This window comes from Pterocles gutturalis, unplaced genomic scaffold (assembly GCF_000699245.1).
Source record: "Pterocles gutturalis isolate BGI_N339 unplaced genomic scaffold, ASM69924v1 scaffold896, whole genome shotgun sequence".
NCBI lineage: Eukaryota > Metazoa > Chordata > Aves > Pterocliformes > Pteroclidae > Pterocles > Pterocles gutturalis.
The window spans coordinates 1-12,934 of record NW_010099867.1 but is presented as its reverse complement, the minus strand read 5'-3'; the positions used below and the strand labels follow the sequence as shown (position 1 = coordinate 12,934).

The window sequence follows — 12,934 nt, the reverse complement described above, 5'->3', positions numbered from 1 at the left end:
GCCACTGTAACGTACCCAAACTGCAGCTGCTGTTAACAGCACAGTGAATGTTCCCATTTCTTAAAGGGTGTCATGCACATCAAGCCTTTCTCAGTCTTAATTACAAAACAAAAAATAATATGATCCTCTTACTGTATGTCTTTATTTACCCTCTCATCTGCTCTGGCATTTTAATATCCAAGCTTTAGTTAGAAACAGATGCCTCAGCTTTAGCACCCCTCTTGTAATGGCTTAATACTCTAGGTAAGACCAAAGACAGAGGAAAAAGATGCTATGCTGAGCACAACTTTTCAGCAAATGGGCTTGAATATTCATTAAACAACATTTAATTTAAACACTCAAACTCTAAAAGCAGCAACATATGGGCCTGTTTTATTTTACATAAACTGAATAGGAGGTTGTGCCATCGGTTTCTGCAGACATAATGTTCATTACAAATGAAGTATGTTTTCCTTTAGGGAATGCACCACCATTTCTGTAGTGTTGTCATTCCTCTCAAAGGTTCAGTATACTTGCCATATGAAATACTCTTCCTGGAAACGTGCTTCAAAATGTAAACAAAATTCCCATAGATCTTCATCAACAAAGGGAACCTGGGGCAAATTAAATTCTTTAATGAGAAACAAAGAAAAGAGCCCTCCCTTCTCACTATTCTACCACGTCTAAGAGACTGTCTTGACTGTGTAGCATGTTTTTTCCCCCTTACTCTTTGGGATTGAACATTTCTTTTGCATCAATGACTGCATGATATGTGGTTCTACAGTCCTCTGCTGGCTAAAGGATTACTTTGCACAATCTCTTTGAGAATCTGTTTTCTTGTATGCACCTTCAATGAAAAGCAAGCTATTTGCTCTTGAATTTTGTGTAGATTTAAAATGGCTAGATAAAAAACATTTTGATTTCTCAGCAAACTCTATGAAAAGTATTTTACAGATGGTCCTGCACTGTACATCCCAAGACAGCTATTTAAGTGCTAAAACAAATAAAATAAAAAAGACCAGGAGTGACAAGCTGAAAAGCAAAAGACAAACATCACCACATCTGAGATCGGACGATCTGTTCTCTGTAGTGTTGGTGTAACTGTCATTAAAGTTATTGAGAAGTATTAATTGAAGAATGGACCTCAGACATACCAAGTACATAGTGTTTACTTGGTAGGTGTCTGCTGTAGTATTGTTCTATTTACTAATTTACTAATTGTAATAAAAGTGAGGTACCAAAAGGTTTGATGTCTTTGAGGGGGTTTGTTTGTTTTGTTTTGAGAAACCATCCAGAAATTATTTTGTATCTTTACTAAAGAAAGAGGGTTAGTGTAGGACTGAAGAAGGGTGGCACCTTGATATACCTTGGAAGCATCTCTCATTCACAGAACAGCAGCAACACAAAATGCTCTACAACCTTCCCCTCAACTATAGGGACAGCGACTTCAGGTCCTTCCAGGGGTTTTTTGTCACTTGTGCCTAAAAAGGTGCCAGTGGAGCATTCATCAACCACTAGGAAAGGGACCGATAAATAAACTGCTTTGTAGAAGACTGTGTAGGAATGAGCAATAATCACACAGCTATGGGAAAGCTAAGCTAGAAAAAGCACCTGTGAGCAGAACAAATCTAAGAAACAAAGAGACATTGCTGGGATGGAAAGGGAGGGGATGCAAAATAGAAACACAAGAAATGGGCAGATATCTCACTAAGGATTCGTGTCTTGAGGAATGTATCTGTGGAACAGCCATACAGAGGCTGCATTTTCTAAGAGTGAAGTAACTGACACAAGTTTCAGAAAGAAGCATGGTCGATACGCAATGGGCAGCTTGAATGAAGACAAGATATTCTCTTGTCTAAGCAGAGACTTGTGGGTTAAGCAAACCTCAGGCATAAGGGGACAACAAAAGATGGAAGATTAAAGAACTACCTTCCCCCACCTCTTGGAACATTGAAACCAATAATGATCACATAAAGTATTTACTTTCAAGTATAAGTTGCCTTGTTATGGAGTAATGAACATATGGACATACATTCAGAACTGATCAACTAAAATAAATACTTAAAACACGAATTCTGAAAACTCCCAAGTTTCATGATACCTCTCCACTTGCTTTAAAAAAAAAGAAAAAAAGGGGCTTCATTTCACTTGGACCTGTAGCAGGATCCATCAAACTATTAAGGAAACAGTGAAACAAAACCAACTTTTCCCCTCTTTTAATTTAAAAATATTAATCCACTTGCATTGTGATTTTTTACATTGGCTGCTAAACCAGAGAGAAAACAGTGAAAAAGGAAAGTGTCAGTCCCAATTTTCTATTTACAGTCAACACTGTGCAGGAGATACGGATCTGAGGTCATCTGTTGCAGAGAAGTTTTATTATCAGTGATTGAAACCTGTTATCAAATCAACACAAACAATGCCTGGCTTAACAAACAGGCTAGCAAAAATTGACAGAAAAAGACAGCTGGGTAATAGCTGCAGCACAATCAAATCAGATCATCAGGAAAGGCAGTGAAGCATGTTTCTCCTAATGCGGGTCAGTTTGCAGGCTGGCCAGTTTCATTAGATTGCAAGTTCTATTTTAACCCAATGAACACAAGCACAAACCCCTATAATCTACCCCAGTGAAGCATTGCACTCACACATCTTTTCTGGTTGTAAAACATCTACTGTGTTAACAAAAGCTACAGATGCTCCAAATGTCCTTTTGCCTCAGCACCCTACTTGACCTTACTGTGGATGAACTGGAAAGGAAGATTGAGTGTCTTTTTATTAGTAATACTGGTTGCCAGTGGTAATTTCTTGGAAAAAACACCATTATCTTCTAGCACACAGGATGCCTTTTAGCCACTTTTGCAGCTGTTTCATCAGCCATAGCCTTTACAAAGAGCAAAAACTAAAATTAAGAGGAAGCTTACTGAATTCCAGATGAGGATAAAATTCCACAGGGATTTTTTTTTTAAAGACATAACTACAGTTCACAAACTTTAGCAACAAACCTAAGACTAGGTTTCTATTTAATCCCTCTAAAGCAAAGGAGTCCAAAAGCATTAAGATACTAGGATGTGCCTACTCCTGACAGTGACTTGTCAGAGCTTGCTTAAACCTTTTCATTTTACCTCTTAGAGGTATTGTAACAAATGTGTTCACAGAAATAAGTCTTATTGCTATTGCGTTACGAACACGATGAACAAAAGAAACATTTGCCATCTATAGTGGAAAGTTCTCCTGCTCAGATTAAACTCTTCCATCATTCAGAGAAAAAGAAAAAAAAAAAATCTCATCTGGTCTCTTAGCACCACCAAATATCCATCCAAAAAAAAGGCTCAATATACCTAGTTCTGCTCAAATAGTAGCACGTGAGCAGGGAGCATTCACAACTAGCATTTCAGACTTCGTGTACAACTCTAGTGTCAATAGCTGCTACAGGACAACGTTCCATTTCCTTTATTTAGGAAACTAATGCCATTGATTTTGTACAGGCACTGACCAGAATACAGGCAAGTTCTGACTGTTTCAAATAGATGTGATAGTGACCTGCATAGTTTATTTCTCAAATGCCACATTTTCTATAAACAAAAAGAACACATCACACCCTTCTATCCCTCTGCCTATTGGTACTGCAGTCTTCTCATAGCATATTATGCCTCCTTTATTTCAAGACACTGATTATAACAGCTTCGTTTCTTTACCTCAACATTTGCTCTCAAGCCTGTTACAAGCTGCTCCCTAGACATAACAACCTCATTGCCCAGGTGATGCCAAATTTTATCATCTTCCACGTGTATCACAGTTGTTATCTTTTTCTACAATGCCCAGACTCTAATCTCTGCTCCTCCAGACTGCTTCCCAGGTAAATCTTCTTTGATCTGCTGATTTGCTGTAGTTTGTCTTTTGCCTTCCAGGCTACAATCTCCTTCAGACAGGAGCCACCATTATCTAGCTGTGCCCTACATATCTCACTGAACATAGAGGTGGAACCTCAGCAAGAAGTCAGACTACTTGATCCAATTTCAATTAATCAAACCCTGAGGCTTCCGCACAGCTTTTCAAGTATTTTTACAGGAAGACTTCATTTACTCTTATTAATCCAACTATAAAATTTTGAGTCCTTCCTACTAAAACAAACCAAACAATTCTGTAGTAATTGAATTCTTTTTTCAAGCAATATAAACAAGTCCTAGCCTTTGAAAATAGTAAAGAGTTAAAAGTCTCTCCATGTATATCAATTTGAGATTACTCATCAAGAGATTAATTTAGAAGCTCCTTCTCCAGAAATTCTTTGCAGTCTAACCTGGGCTCCAGAGTGGTAATCAAATAGATAGACTACTTGAGATATTGAAATGAGGGCCACGCCAGTCTAAAAGCAGGCAGCAGTGACAGAAACCACTACCTATAGATGATGGGAAGTGCCAAAAATCAGCAGGAAATTAAAGTGTACCTTCAGTGCACAGTACCACAAGAAATGAGGATTGCTGTTCATCAGTGCTTTCCACTTAATTAGTTTTGCCTCCCACAGGAAAGGGGATTAACCTGAAGTCACTTCACAGCATAAAAAGTGCGGTAAACTCTGAATTACAGAACATCCACTACACATTGCTTAAACTGTAGCGTACAAAAGCAAAACTTTGGCAGAACAGAAACATGAAGAGCTGTTTATATGTCCAGACTGGAAGCACCAACATTTCAGATGGCTGCTACTCAGTTGCCTGTCATTTTCCAAGTGTAACGATAGGAGAAAAGGATAGCCACATCAACACAGAATGCTGCAGAACAGTGGAGAAACCCCAGATAGGGTGATTTGATCAGTTAATTCTACATCACTTAATATCATTTCGTCCCCTTCCCCATTTTTTGTGCTTAATGCCTCCTTTTGCAAAACAAGAGTACAGCTTATGGATATGTGGTTATAACCTAACCATGCAACAAGGAACGAGGCAATTGTTCTATGGAATCACTAGGTATTTTTTGCTCTCAATCTTAAATCAAAATGGGGCATCAAATACCAAATTATGGCACCAAGCAATATGACAGCTTATTTCAGTCCATCTGCTTCAAAAAGCTTCTGTACCTCACAAATGCATGTCAGGCATTACAAAACTGAGAAGGGAACGTTTGGTACTCCAACTCCAGAACTACGTTCTGCTTCAAAAGGCACATGCCCCCTATAACAGTACTGTTTATGCACAGTCAAAACATCAAGACTATGCAAGACACATACGTCATTATGCTAGCATTTATTTACAGATGCTTTGATTGCTTAAAACTAAGGTATGGAGGATTCTGAAAAGAGCAATTAGAATTTGCACCAGTACTCTGGAATTTTAAAGCAGTAAACATTTGAAAAACACTAACTGTATGGTCTTCACTGAAACAGATAGCCTCCATTCAAGTCAAAGAACCAGTGAAACAAAAATATAACTTTTTTATATCACAAGCCTCATATCCTAAACACAACTATTTTTAATGCATATTTTCAAAGGAGTTGACTTCTTTGGCAAGGGACAATTCAGGTTCCTTTCAGCCTATTTTATGAAAAATTGCTATACAAGTCTTCCTTGTGTTTGTACTGCCATGTTCACACTACTGCCTAGTGATTGTATAATTATATTTAATACCATGACTCCTCTCTTTTGATGTTTAACATCATATACAGAAACAGTTTACTGCAAGTATTACCTTTAAAACAGGTTCAGGTTCTAACTTTAAGTCTTATGTGCATGTGGTTTGCTCCATGTCCCTTGCAAACTTTTCAGTTGTCAGAAATTTACTGTCACCTATTCAAAATGTACCTACAGACTGAGTTCAGTGCACATACTGGAAGGAGCAACACAAATCCCAGTTTTAATATGCCTCTCACAATTCTTCAGAATTTAACATACTTACACCCTTTGGGAAGAACATCCAAGAGGTACCTATCTCTTCAAGTCTCTCTGCCAAGTAAAAAAGGCTTTTAACTTCCACAGGACTGCAGAATCAAAACTATTACTTTAGAAGTGATTACTCTGTTTCACCATCCCCTTGGTCTAACATCACTAGTTCACCTAAATTTAGAAGAAACTAGAGTACCTATCCTTTCACCAGGGCAACTGCCTACTAATCCCAGTTACCAACCTCAGTAACAGCAGAAACACTGTAGCATGAGGTAGCATGAGACTTACTGCACAGCTAAGAGAGCTATGCTGCTGAATGCAGACAACAGCAACCCCACTACTCCAAGACTCAGACTGAAGGTACTAGAAGAGGCATTAAGTGCTTTATCTGTACTTACCAGATCTTGTATGGAAGTTATTATGACAACAGTATCCATCCACTTCAACAACTCTAGGGCTGCAGGTCTTCCCCTCAAACACTAAAAATGCCTTACTTGTGTTGCAATCTGCTGCCTCAGTACAAAGGTAGCACAATTTAAAAATACTCTGCTTGGATAAGATTGAAGTCAGAACCTTCATCAGCATGGCTGCTAGAGCTGCCCAGTCTGTTTCAGTCCTAGAGTATAAAACTTCTATTTTGCTTGCTGTTCACAACAGCTGCACCAGAATGCCCACACTTCTAGCATATCACATGCCTCATCCAGTCTCTAATCCAATCTTAAATGACTCCTTTAAACCAGATGAAACATTAAGGGTGTACTGCACAGTTTGCAGAACAGAGACAGACCCCACAGCCTGTCCTGACAACTCAGGAAGAAAAGACAAGTCACACCTGACTCCATTCGCAAAAAACTGAACCAAGGAAGTAGGCAGCTCTGATTATCTGTCTAGATGTTTTGTTCTCCCTTCAGCTATATTCTACAGGTCTATATAAAACAGGCAGTCAAACAAGAACATCTTAAAAGGATTTTCCAAACAGCAGTTTGAACACCAGATGACAAACGCACACCTACCTCCATGAACTAATACTGCCTGCTTGGAATTAGGTTATACTGCGATCCATAGAAAGCTCTGATTCACGTCAGATTGATACTCAAAACAAGAGCTGTTTAATTATGAAAAGACTTTAATACAGTGCAAACAATGCACCAATCTTTAATTTCTCAAACTTTACAAAAATGGTAGCTTTCAAATCAAAACTAAAGGGCAAACCAGCATTTTATTGACAGTGTTTATTTGATGTTAAAGCCAGATGAGCAGCTTCTTTCCAGAATATTTCTTTCTACACTTCTTCACAGAATAATGTAGTCTGTAAAGGAAAAGACGGATCAGTGTCACATGATTAAAACAATTTCTATACTCATACCTTTATGCAGCCTGAAAAACTGTTTCCCAAACAAGCCAGATGAACCACAGTGCCTTTCTTAGAAGAACATGAGGTTCAAAATTTCACAGTACTGTCATGGGAATAAATGAGAGCCTAGATTACACCATTTCTGTAAAAGAGCTCAACAAGTTACAGCTGCTTTAACAGCTTTCTGTTGAAGGCATTATACTTGCTGCATCAACTCCCAGACAGACTGTTTAGGTTGCTTTGAGTCATTCAGACCATTTGTAATAAACCCAGAGTTTTGTCTGCAACAGTTACTGCACACAGCACATACAACTCACTTATGTTTCTGCAGCAGAGATATTACCTACAAAGGGACCAATGTAAGCCTTGTTTACAGTAAGACTGTTTTAGCAACAGTAAATCTGAACTGCTTGATTTATTATTTCAGTCTTTATACTAATCAGGTATTTCATGTAAGTGGAAGTCACATAAATTACCAACTCAATAGTAAGCACCACAGTTGTTCCTATTCTTAAACTCTTGTACTCAGCCTGTATCAGCACAAGTACCATGGTCTCTGCATAGATCAACATCAGACCTACGCCATCGTAATGACTACAGGCTACTGAATATCTACCCTTACAAAACATTCTCAAGTCATACCTGTTATCCATTTTCCATCTGAAGTATGTTTGTTTACTGAAAAAGAAAAAGCATAAGAGAATAGTTTTACCAAAGTTCTAGTACTGTAAAAGATAGAGCTCTGAGGCTTTTTACTGACACTCACAATATGCTTTTTTTAATTACCACAGTGAGACAGGAAAACTTAAAAATTCTGACTACTGGAGAGACTGAAGACTTAGATCCCACGCACTGCCTCCAACTCAAATGGGACCCAACAGCAGCTCTTCAGAGCTTAAGTAATACTCAGAATGCAAGCGCATGTTCAATTACACCTACAGGCTACAATGGCTTACAGTGCCTATCTATACACACTTCTGTCTGGTCAAGTTTTTTAAAAACACATTTCTGTTTGGAAGGCCCCCCATGTCAAAGGCTGTCACAGCTACAGTTCTAACATTAGAAGGTAGCGTGGGTTTTTTTTGCATTTACTCTGAATGTAAAAACACTAGGTGAGGGGCATCTACATCTACTTGTTGCAAACTTTTATGCAAGCTCAGCTAAATATAGAGCAACAGAATATATTAAAATACTTTATACAAACTAGTTTAAAATGCTTCTCTTGAAACTCCAGGGAAAACAGAATGGGAATTCTGAAGGAGCGAGAATGTAAAGGAAGCACCCAAGAAAACTTTTAACAGTCAGACATCAGCACAGTTGCTGTCTGACTTAAAAGTTCAAGGAGAACTATTCACGTATGATTCACCACCTTAACAGTTTTCATGACTACATGGTACATAAGTCTTAGAACAATACAGACTTGCCTGAAGATGTCCCAGAATCAAGTGCTTTCACATTTCTGAGATAAACCACTTTCACAGACTATGTAGGTGGACTCCAAAACAGATTCCAGGACTCCTGTTAAATATTTCCCCCCTCATGGCTGTGATAAAGGATGTTGAAGCACACCGCATCATCATGTTTAAACATGCATCTTTCAAGACAAAGCTTTAAGACACGAGTGTACTCCACAAGCTTTTTTCTGTGATAGACCACAGAACTCTTCTCAACCAAGTTTTCCAGAAAGCACATAAGTTAGTTTTTCTTTGGCTTATACGTCTAATGTGATGACACAAAGATAAACACAACTGGTGAACAAACAAGATCTAACCCATGCGTACTTATCAACTAACAGATCATTCTAAAAGACATCAAGACGACATCTAATCCAAAACTCAGTTTGCCTACTAATGAAATTGCATGCTAGTTTTAGAAGCACTTGATAAAGAAGTCACATCTGCCACGTAACTATCACAGCACACAATCCTGGTCTTAATTTCTAAAGTGTTTACATGCTTTAAGAGAATTTCTATGAACTGGACAGCTTTAGTAATTCAAGTGACAGTCATTTAACCATTTTGTATTAACACTCAATAATAGCTACCTTCAAGTGCAAAATTCTTGAAGGGAAGAAGTCTGTCCATACCACTGGTATCAGTGCAACACTAAATGACTCCCTTGACATTCACAAGAGGGTGCATGTTAGTGTTACTACTATACCAAATGCTAATTTGTGCTGTTATACTGTAAACAATCATAGGACTTGGGTTATTAAAACAGCATTAAAGCAGAAAGGAAAAGGGCTCCAGAACTGATCTAGTAGTTCACAGCAACACTGGCTTATTTCCATCCAACAATACCAAGAACTGTGAAGAATCTGATTTCACAAAGCAAACACTGTGCTTTGTGTCTCAACTTGGAATACTGCAGGGCAATAGTTAAATACAGCTTAATGCTGACAACTGTGTCATTTCCAACCACCATCTCAAATGCACAAAGCTGTGATGTGACTTAATTTTCATAAAGATGCACAACTACTTTCACACAAAGGTCAAGTTACACATGCAATTGCACTGTACTACTGAGTCAGAACCTGAGGTGTTCTGAACCAACGCCTCAAATCAACAGCAGAGTTTCTTTGATTTCTTCTCATTTGGAATTCCTTATTTTAGTGTTGCTTCACTAGTTTCAAGAATCTTGTTCACTATTAGCCAAATTTGATTTTTAAGTTCTACAGAATAAAGTCCATTACATAGTTATCTGAAGTCTTTCTTAGAGGGCCGAAGCAAGTTTAAAACAAACATGCATGCAAGGCAGTACAGTGCTTCAACTGAAAAGATGGACATGTGTTTCAGTGATGTATAAATTCAGTCACCACATCCATGCTCACTTTCAGTACCTGCTAGATACTTCATTTCTGATGGAGTTCCAAGAAAGCAGAAAAAAGCAAAAGTGAAGATTACTAAAGTTCAAGATGTCAAAGCACTTTAACAGCTACAGACCTAAGTGAAAATGCATCGACCTATCTTCCCTGTTAAAACACATGAAAAAAGAACACTTAGATACACAGCTTACTCACTATTTTTCAGAGGACCAAAAGCTGATAAAGAAGATGACTGTCTTCACACCCAGGCTATTCCTCAGTTTTTGCGAGGTTTTTTGTTTAACGATAAGGGGAACTCTGTCTCCCCTCAAGCTGTACACCTGACAAGCTTGAATCAGGTTCCAGCCACAGCACAGGAAGCTCCCACAAGGAGAAAAAATCCCCACTATCTTGGGAATCAGTCACTTAAACCCAGGATAAAGAAGGCATTCTACCTTGTTTCTATTTACACGCTGTCCTCACTGCCTGCAATACCACACATCCATAACAAAATCTCCTCTATAAATAACACCATAAATAACACTAACTCAGTGGAGTAAGCATTAGATATTTAAGTAGTCTGAGTAATAAGTGTCAGGAATATTTAATTTATATATTGCAAAGCTGAGTTATGACATTAGAGCAATACTGTTAGATTTATGGAAATTTAACTTTTGTTTAAGTGACATGTAAGAAACAATTATTTCAGAAGCATTTTCACATTTTATCAGCTAAGTGTGCAGCAGTGAGGAGCAAAACTAAGCTACTGAGCTGGTAAGAAGCTATACAACACATACAGATTACCTTCTGTTATCCAGTAGAACAGGTGAAAGAAATGGAAGAAAAATAATGTTATTCTGTTGAAGAATTTCTAATCAACATTTCAAAAGCAACATGCTCACTCTAGCTTACAGATATTCTCATCCTACCTTCTTGCCAGCACCAACATTTGCCTTGGCTGTGCCCCTGACTTTCTTCATTCTGTTCTTACGCTCCTTTCGCTGCTTCCTAGAAGTCTTCTTCTTTTCATACAAGCCATGCTATTAAAAAACAGTTAACAGTTGTATGCAACATTATTTCAGACAGTAACTTCTGAATTTAAGTTTTACTAATACTATTTAAATTTGAAATATTAGTTTAGTAGTGACAGAAGTTCACTAGTTAATGAATGATTCAAGACAGAATATAAGCACTAAAGTAGTGCACATATCAGTCTCATCTCTTATGCTTCTTCAAAACCTTTAACAGTCGTTAGTTATCTATTACCGACAAATGTCACTGGTAACATCAATTTTGCCTTTGCAATTCCCCTGTAATAAATACTAAAAAAACTACCCTATTTTGCCAATGCAGATGCCAGCCGATACTATTTTAAGATTTCTTATATAACTCTGAGTACACCAACAGTACTTTTAGAAAACTTTAGCTTTCATACATGTAAATCATGAAACAGTACATAGTTCAAAATCCATTCTAATTCTTTTCAAGTTACCAGAAAGCAACATACCCTGGCAAGCCTGTGCTTTGGTTCATTTTTCTTTGCATAGTCCAGAGAATCATAGATCATGCCAAAACCTGTCGTCTTGCCACCACCAAAATGAGTTCTGAACCCAAAGACGAAAATTACATCAGGGGTTGTCTTGTACATTTTTGCCAGCTTTTCCCTGATTTCTGTTTTGGGGACTGTGGCCTTCCCAGGATGAAGAACATCAATCACCTAAGAAGGAATTTTTACAAGTTGTATAAGAACAAGAAAAGGTCAATATCCAGTACAACAGCCAGATACTGTAGTCCCACCATGTGCTTAACACTTAAACTAACCCACCTTAGCAGGAGAAAGTGTTACTAATTTGAAACAAAAGTTTCCTGATTCAAAAGACAAAACAGCTCATTACCTCACCATCAAGATTTGCCTTCAACATGCATTAAGACATTTAAACCCATAAGAACCCTTGATAAGAACAACTCTGGAGGTTTTAAGGGCTCCTTACTTATAGTGTCTCAAAACCACCTGCAACCCAAAAACTGAAAAATAAAGGCAATTGTCCATATTCTTTTACCATCTGCTTGCGCTGAAGCAGTCTGTTTGTCATGAACTTCCTGGTTCTGATAGTTACTGTGTCATTCTGCAAGAGAAGATGCAAAGTAAAACAAAACAGTAGCCACACATACAATTTAGACCTAACAATGCACAATACAGCAAAAGCCAGTAGTCTCAGGCTCTGCCAGTGAGCTCACAACCTAAGCGGACTGATCCTAGGCTATAGAAAACACCTCTAAAAACTACACTGAAAAACTCACACTCATCCCCAGTGTTGAACAACACATCAACCTATCTACCTCTACCATTCTGAAAATCTGAAGCAGCTTTTAACAACACACATGGATTACAAACCCAAATGCTATAACACTACAACTGAAGTTTAATTAACAAACTTCTATGTTACCATTTCCTTAGTGCAGAAGTTTCCTTAAAAAAAAAACCTTATACACTACTGTATCATTAATGGGTTCAGAAACAGCCACAACACTAACAGAGAAGAATGATCTACACCGCCCCTTCAACGTCTGAAGGACGCCGCCGCGTTACTCTCAAAGCCCAGGACTGCTCTTACCTACCAGCAGCAAGGCGACACAGCAAGCCAGGCACATGCCCCGGCCCACACGCAGGAGCTCGCCGCTGCCAACCAGCACCGACAGGCCCCGGCCAGGCCGCAGGAGCTCCAGCTTAAAAAAGGGGAAGAAGCCCCCCTCTCTCTTTCCCCAAACCCCCACAGACCGCTACGGGCAGGCCAGCCCACCAGAGCACAGCAGCTCAGAAGCCTCACAGGGGCAGGATGGCGGCAGGGCGGGACAGAATGCCGCTGATCCAGCCCCAGACCTCACCATCTTGACTGCGGCCTCCCTGGCAGCGAGCTAGAA

The 12,934-nt window shown here is 38.7% G+C and overlaps 1 protein-coding gene across 4 annotated transcripts; it reads right to left on the bottom strand.

The window, feature by feature from the left end:
- Positions 1 to 6,961: 6,961 nt before the first annotated feature.
- On the bottom strand, positions 6,962 to 12,134 carry RPS24 (ribosomal protein S24). 4 transcript variants are annotated; one of them, XM_010077376.1, is made up of 7 exons: positions 12,073 to 12,134; positions 11,520 to 11,729; positions 10,942 to 11,052; positions 10,817 to 10,819; positions 10,049 to 10,066; positions 7,852 to 7,887; positions 6,962 to 7,164 (listed from the first exon to the last, which is right to left on the bottom strand). In XM_010077376.1, exons 1-5 carry the CDS (start codon positions 12,103 to 12,105, stop codon positions 10,061 to 10,063), a joined length of 363 nt encoding a protein of 120 aa, XP_010075678.1. In that variant the 5' UTR covers positions 12,106 to 12,134; the 3' UTR covers positions 6,962 to 7,164; positions 7,852 to 7,887; positions 10,049 to 10,060. The 4 variants fall into 4 exon arrangements, with proteins under 4 accessions (XP_010075678.1, XP_010075694.1, XP_010075686.1 ...); XM_010077392.1 differs by lacking the exon at positions 10,049 to 10,066; XM_010077384.1 differs by lacking the exon at positions 10,817 to 10,819.
- Between the last annotated feature and the right edge of the window lie 800 nt (positions 12,135 to 12,934).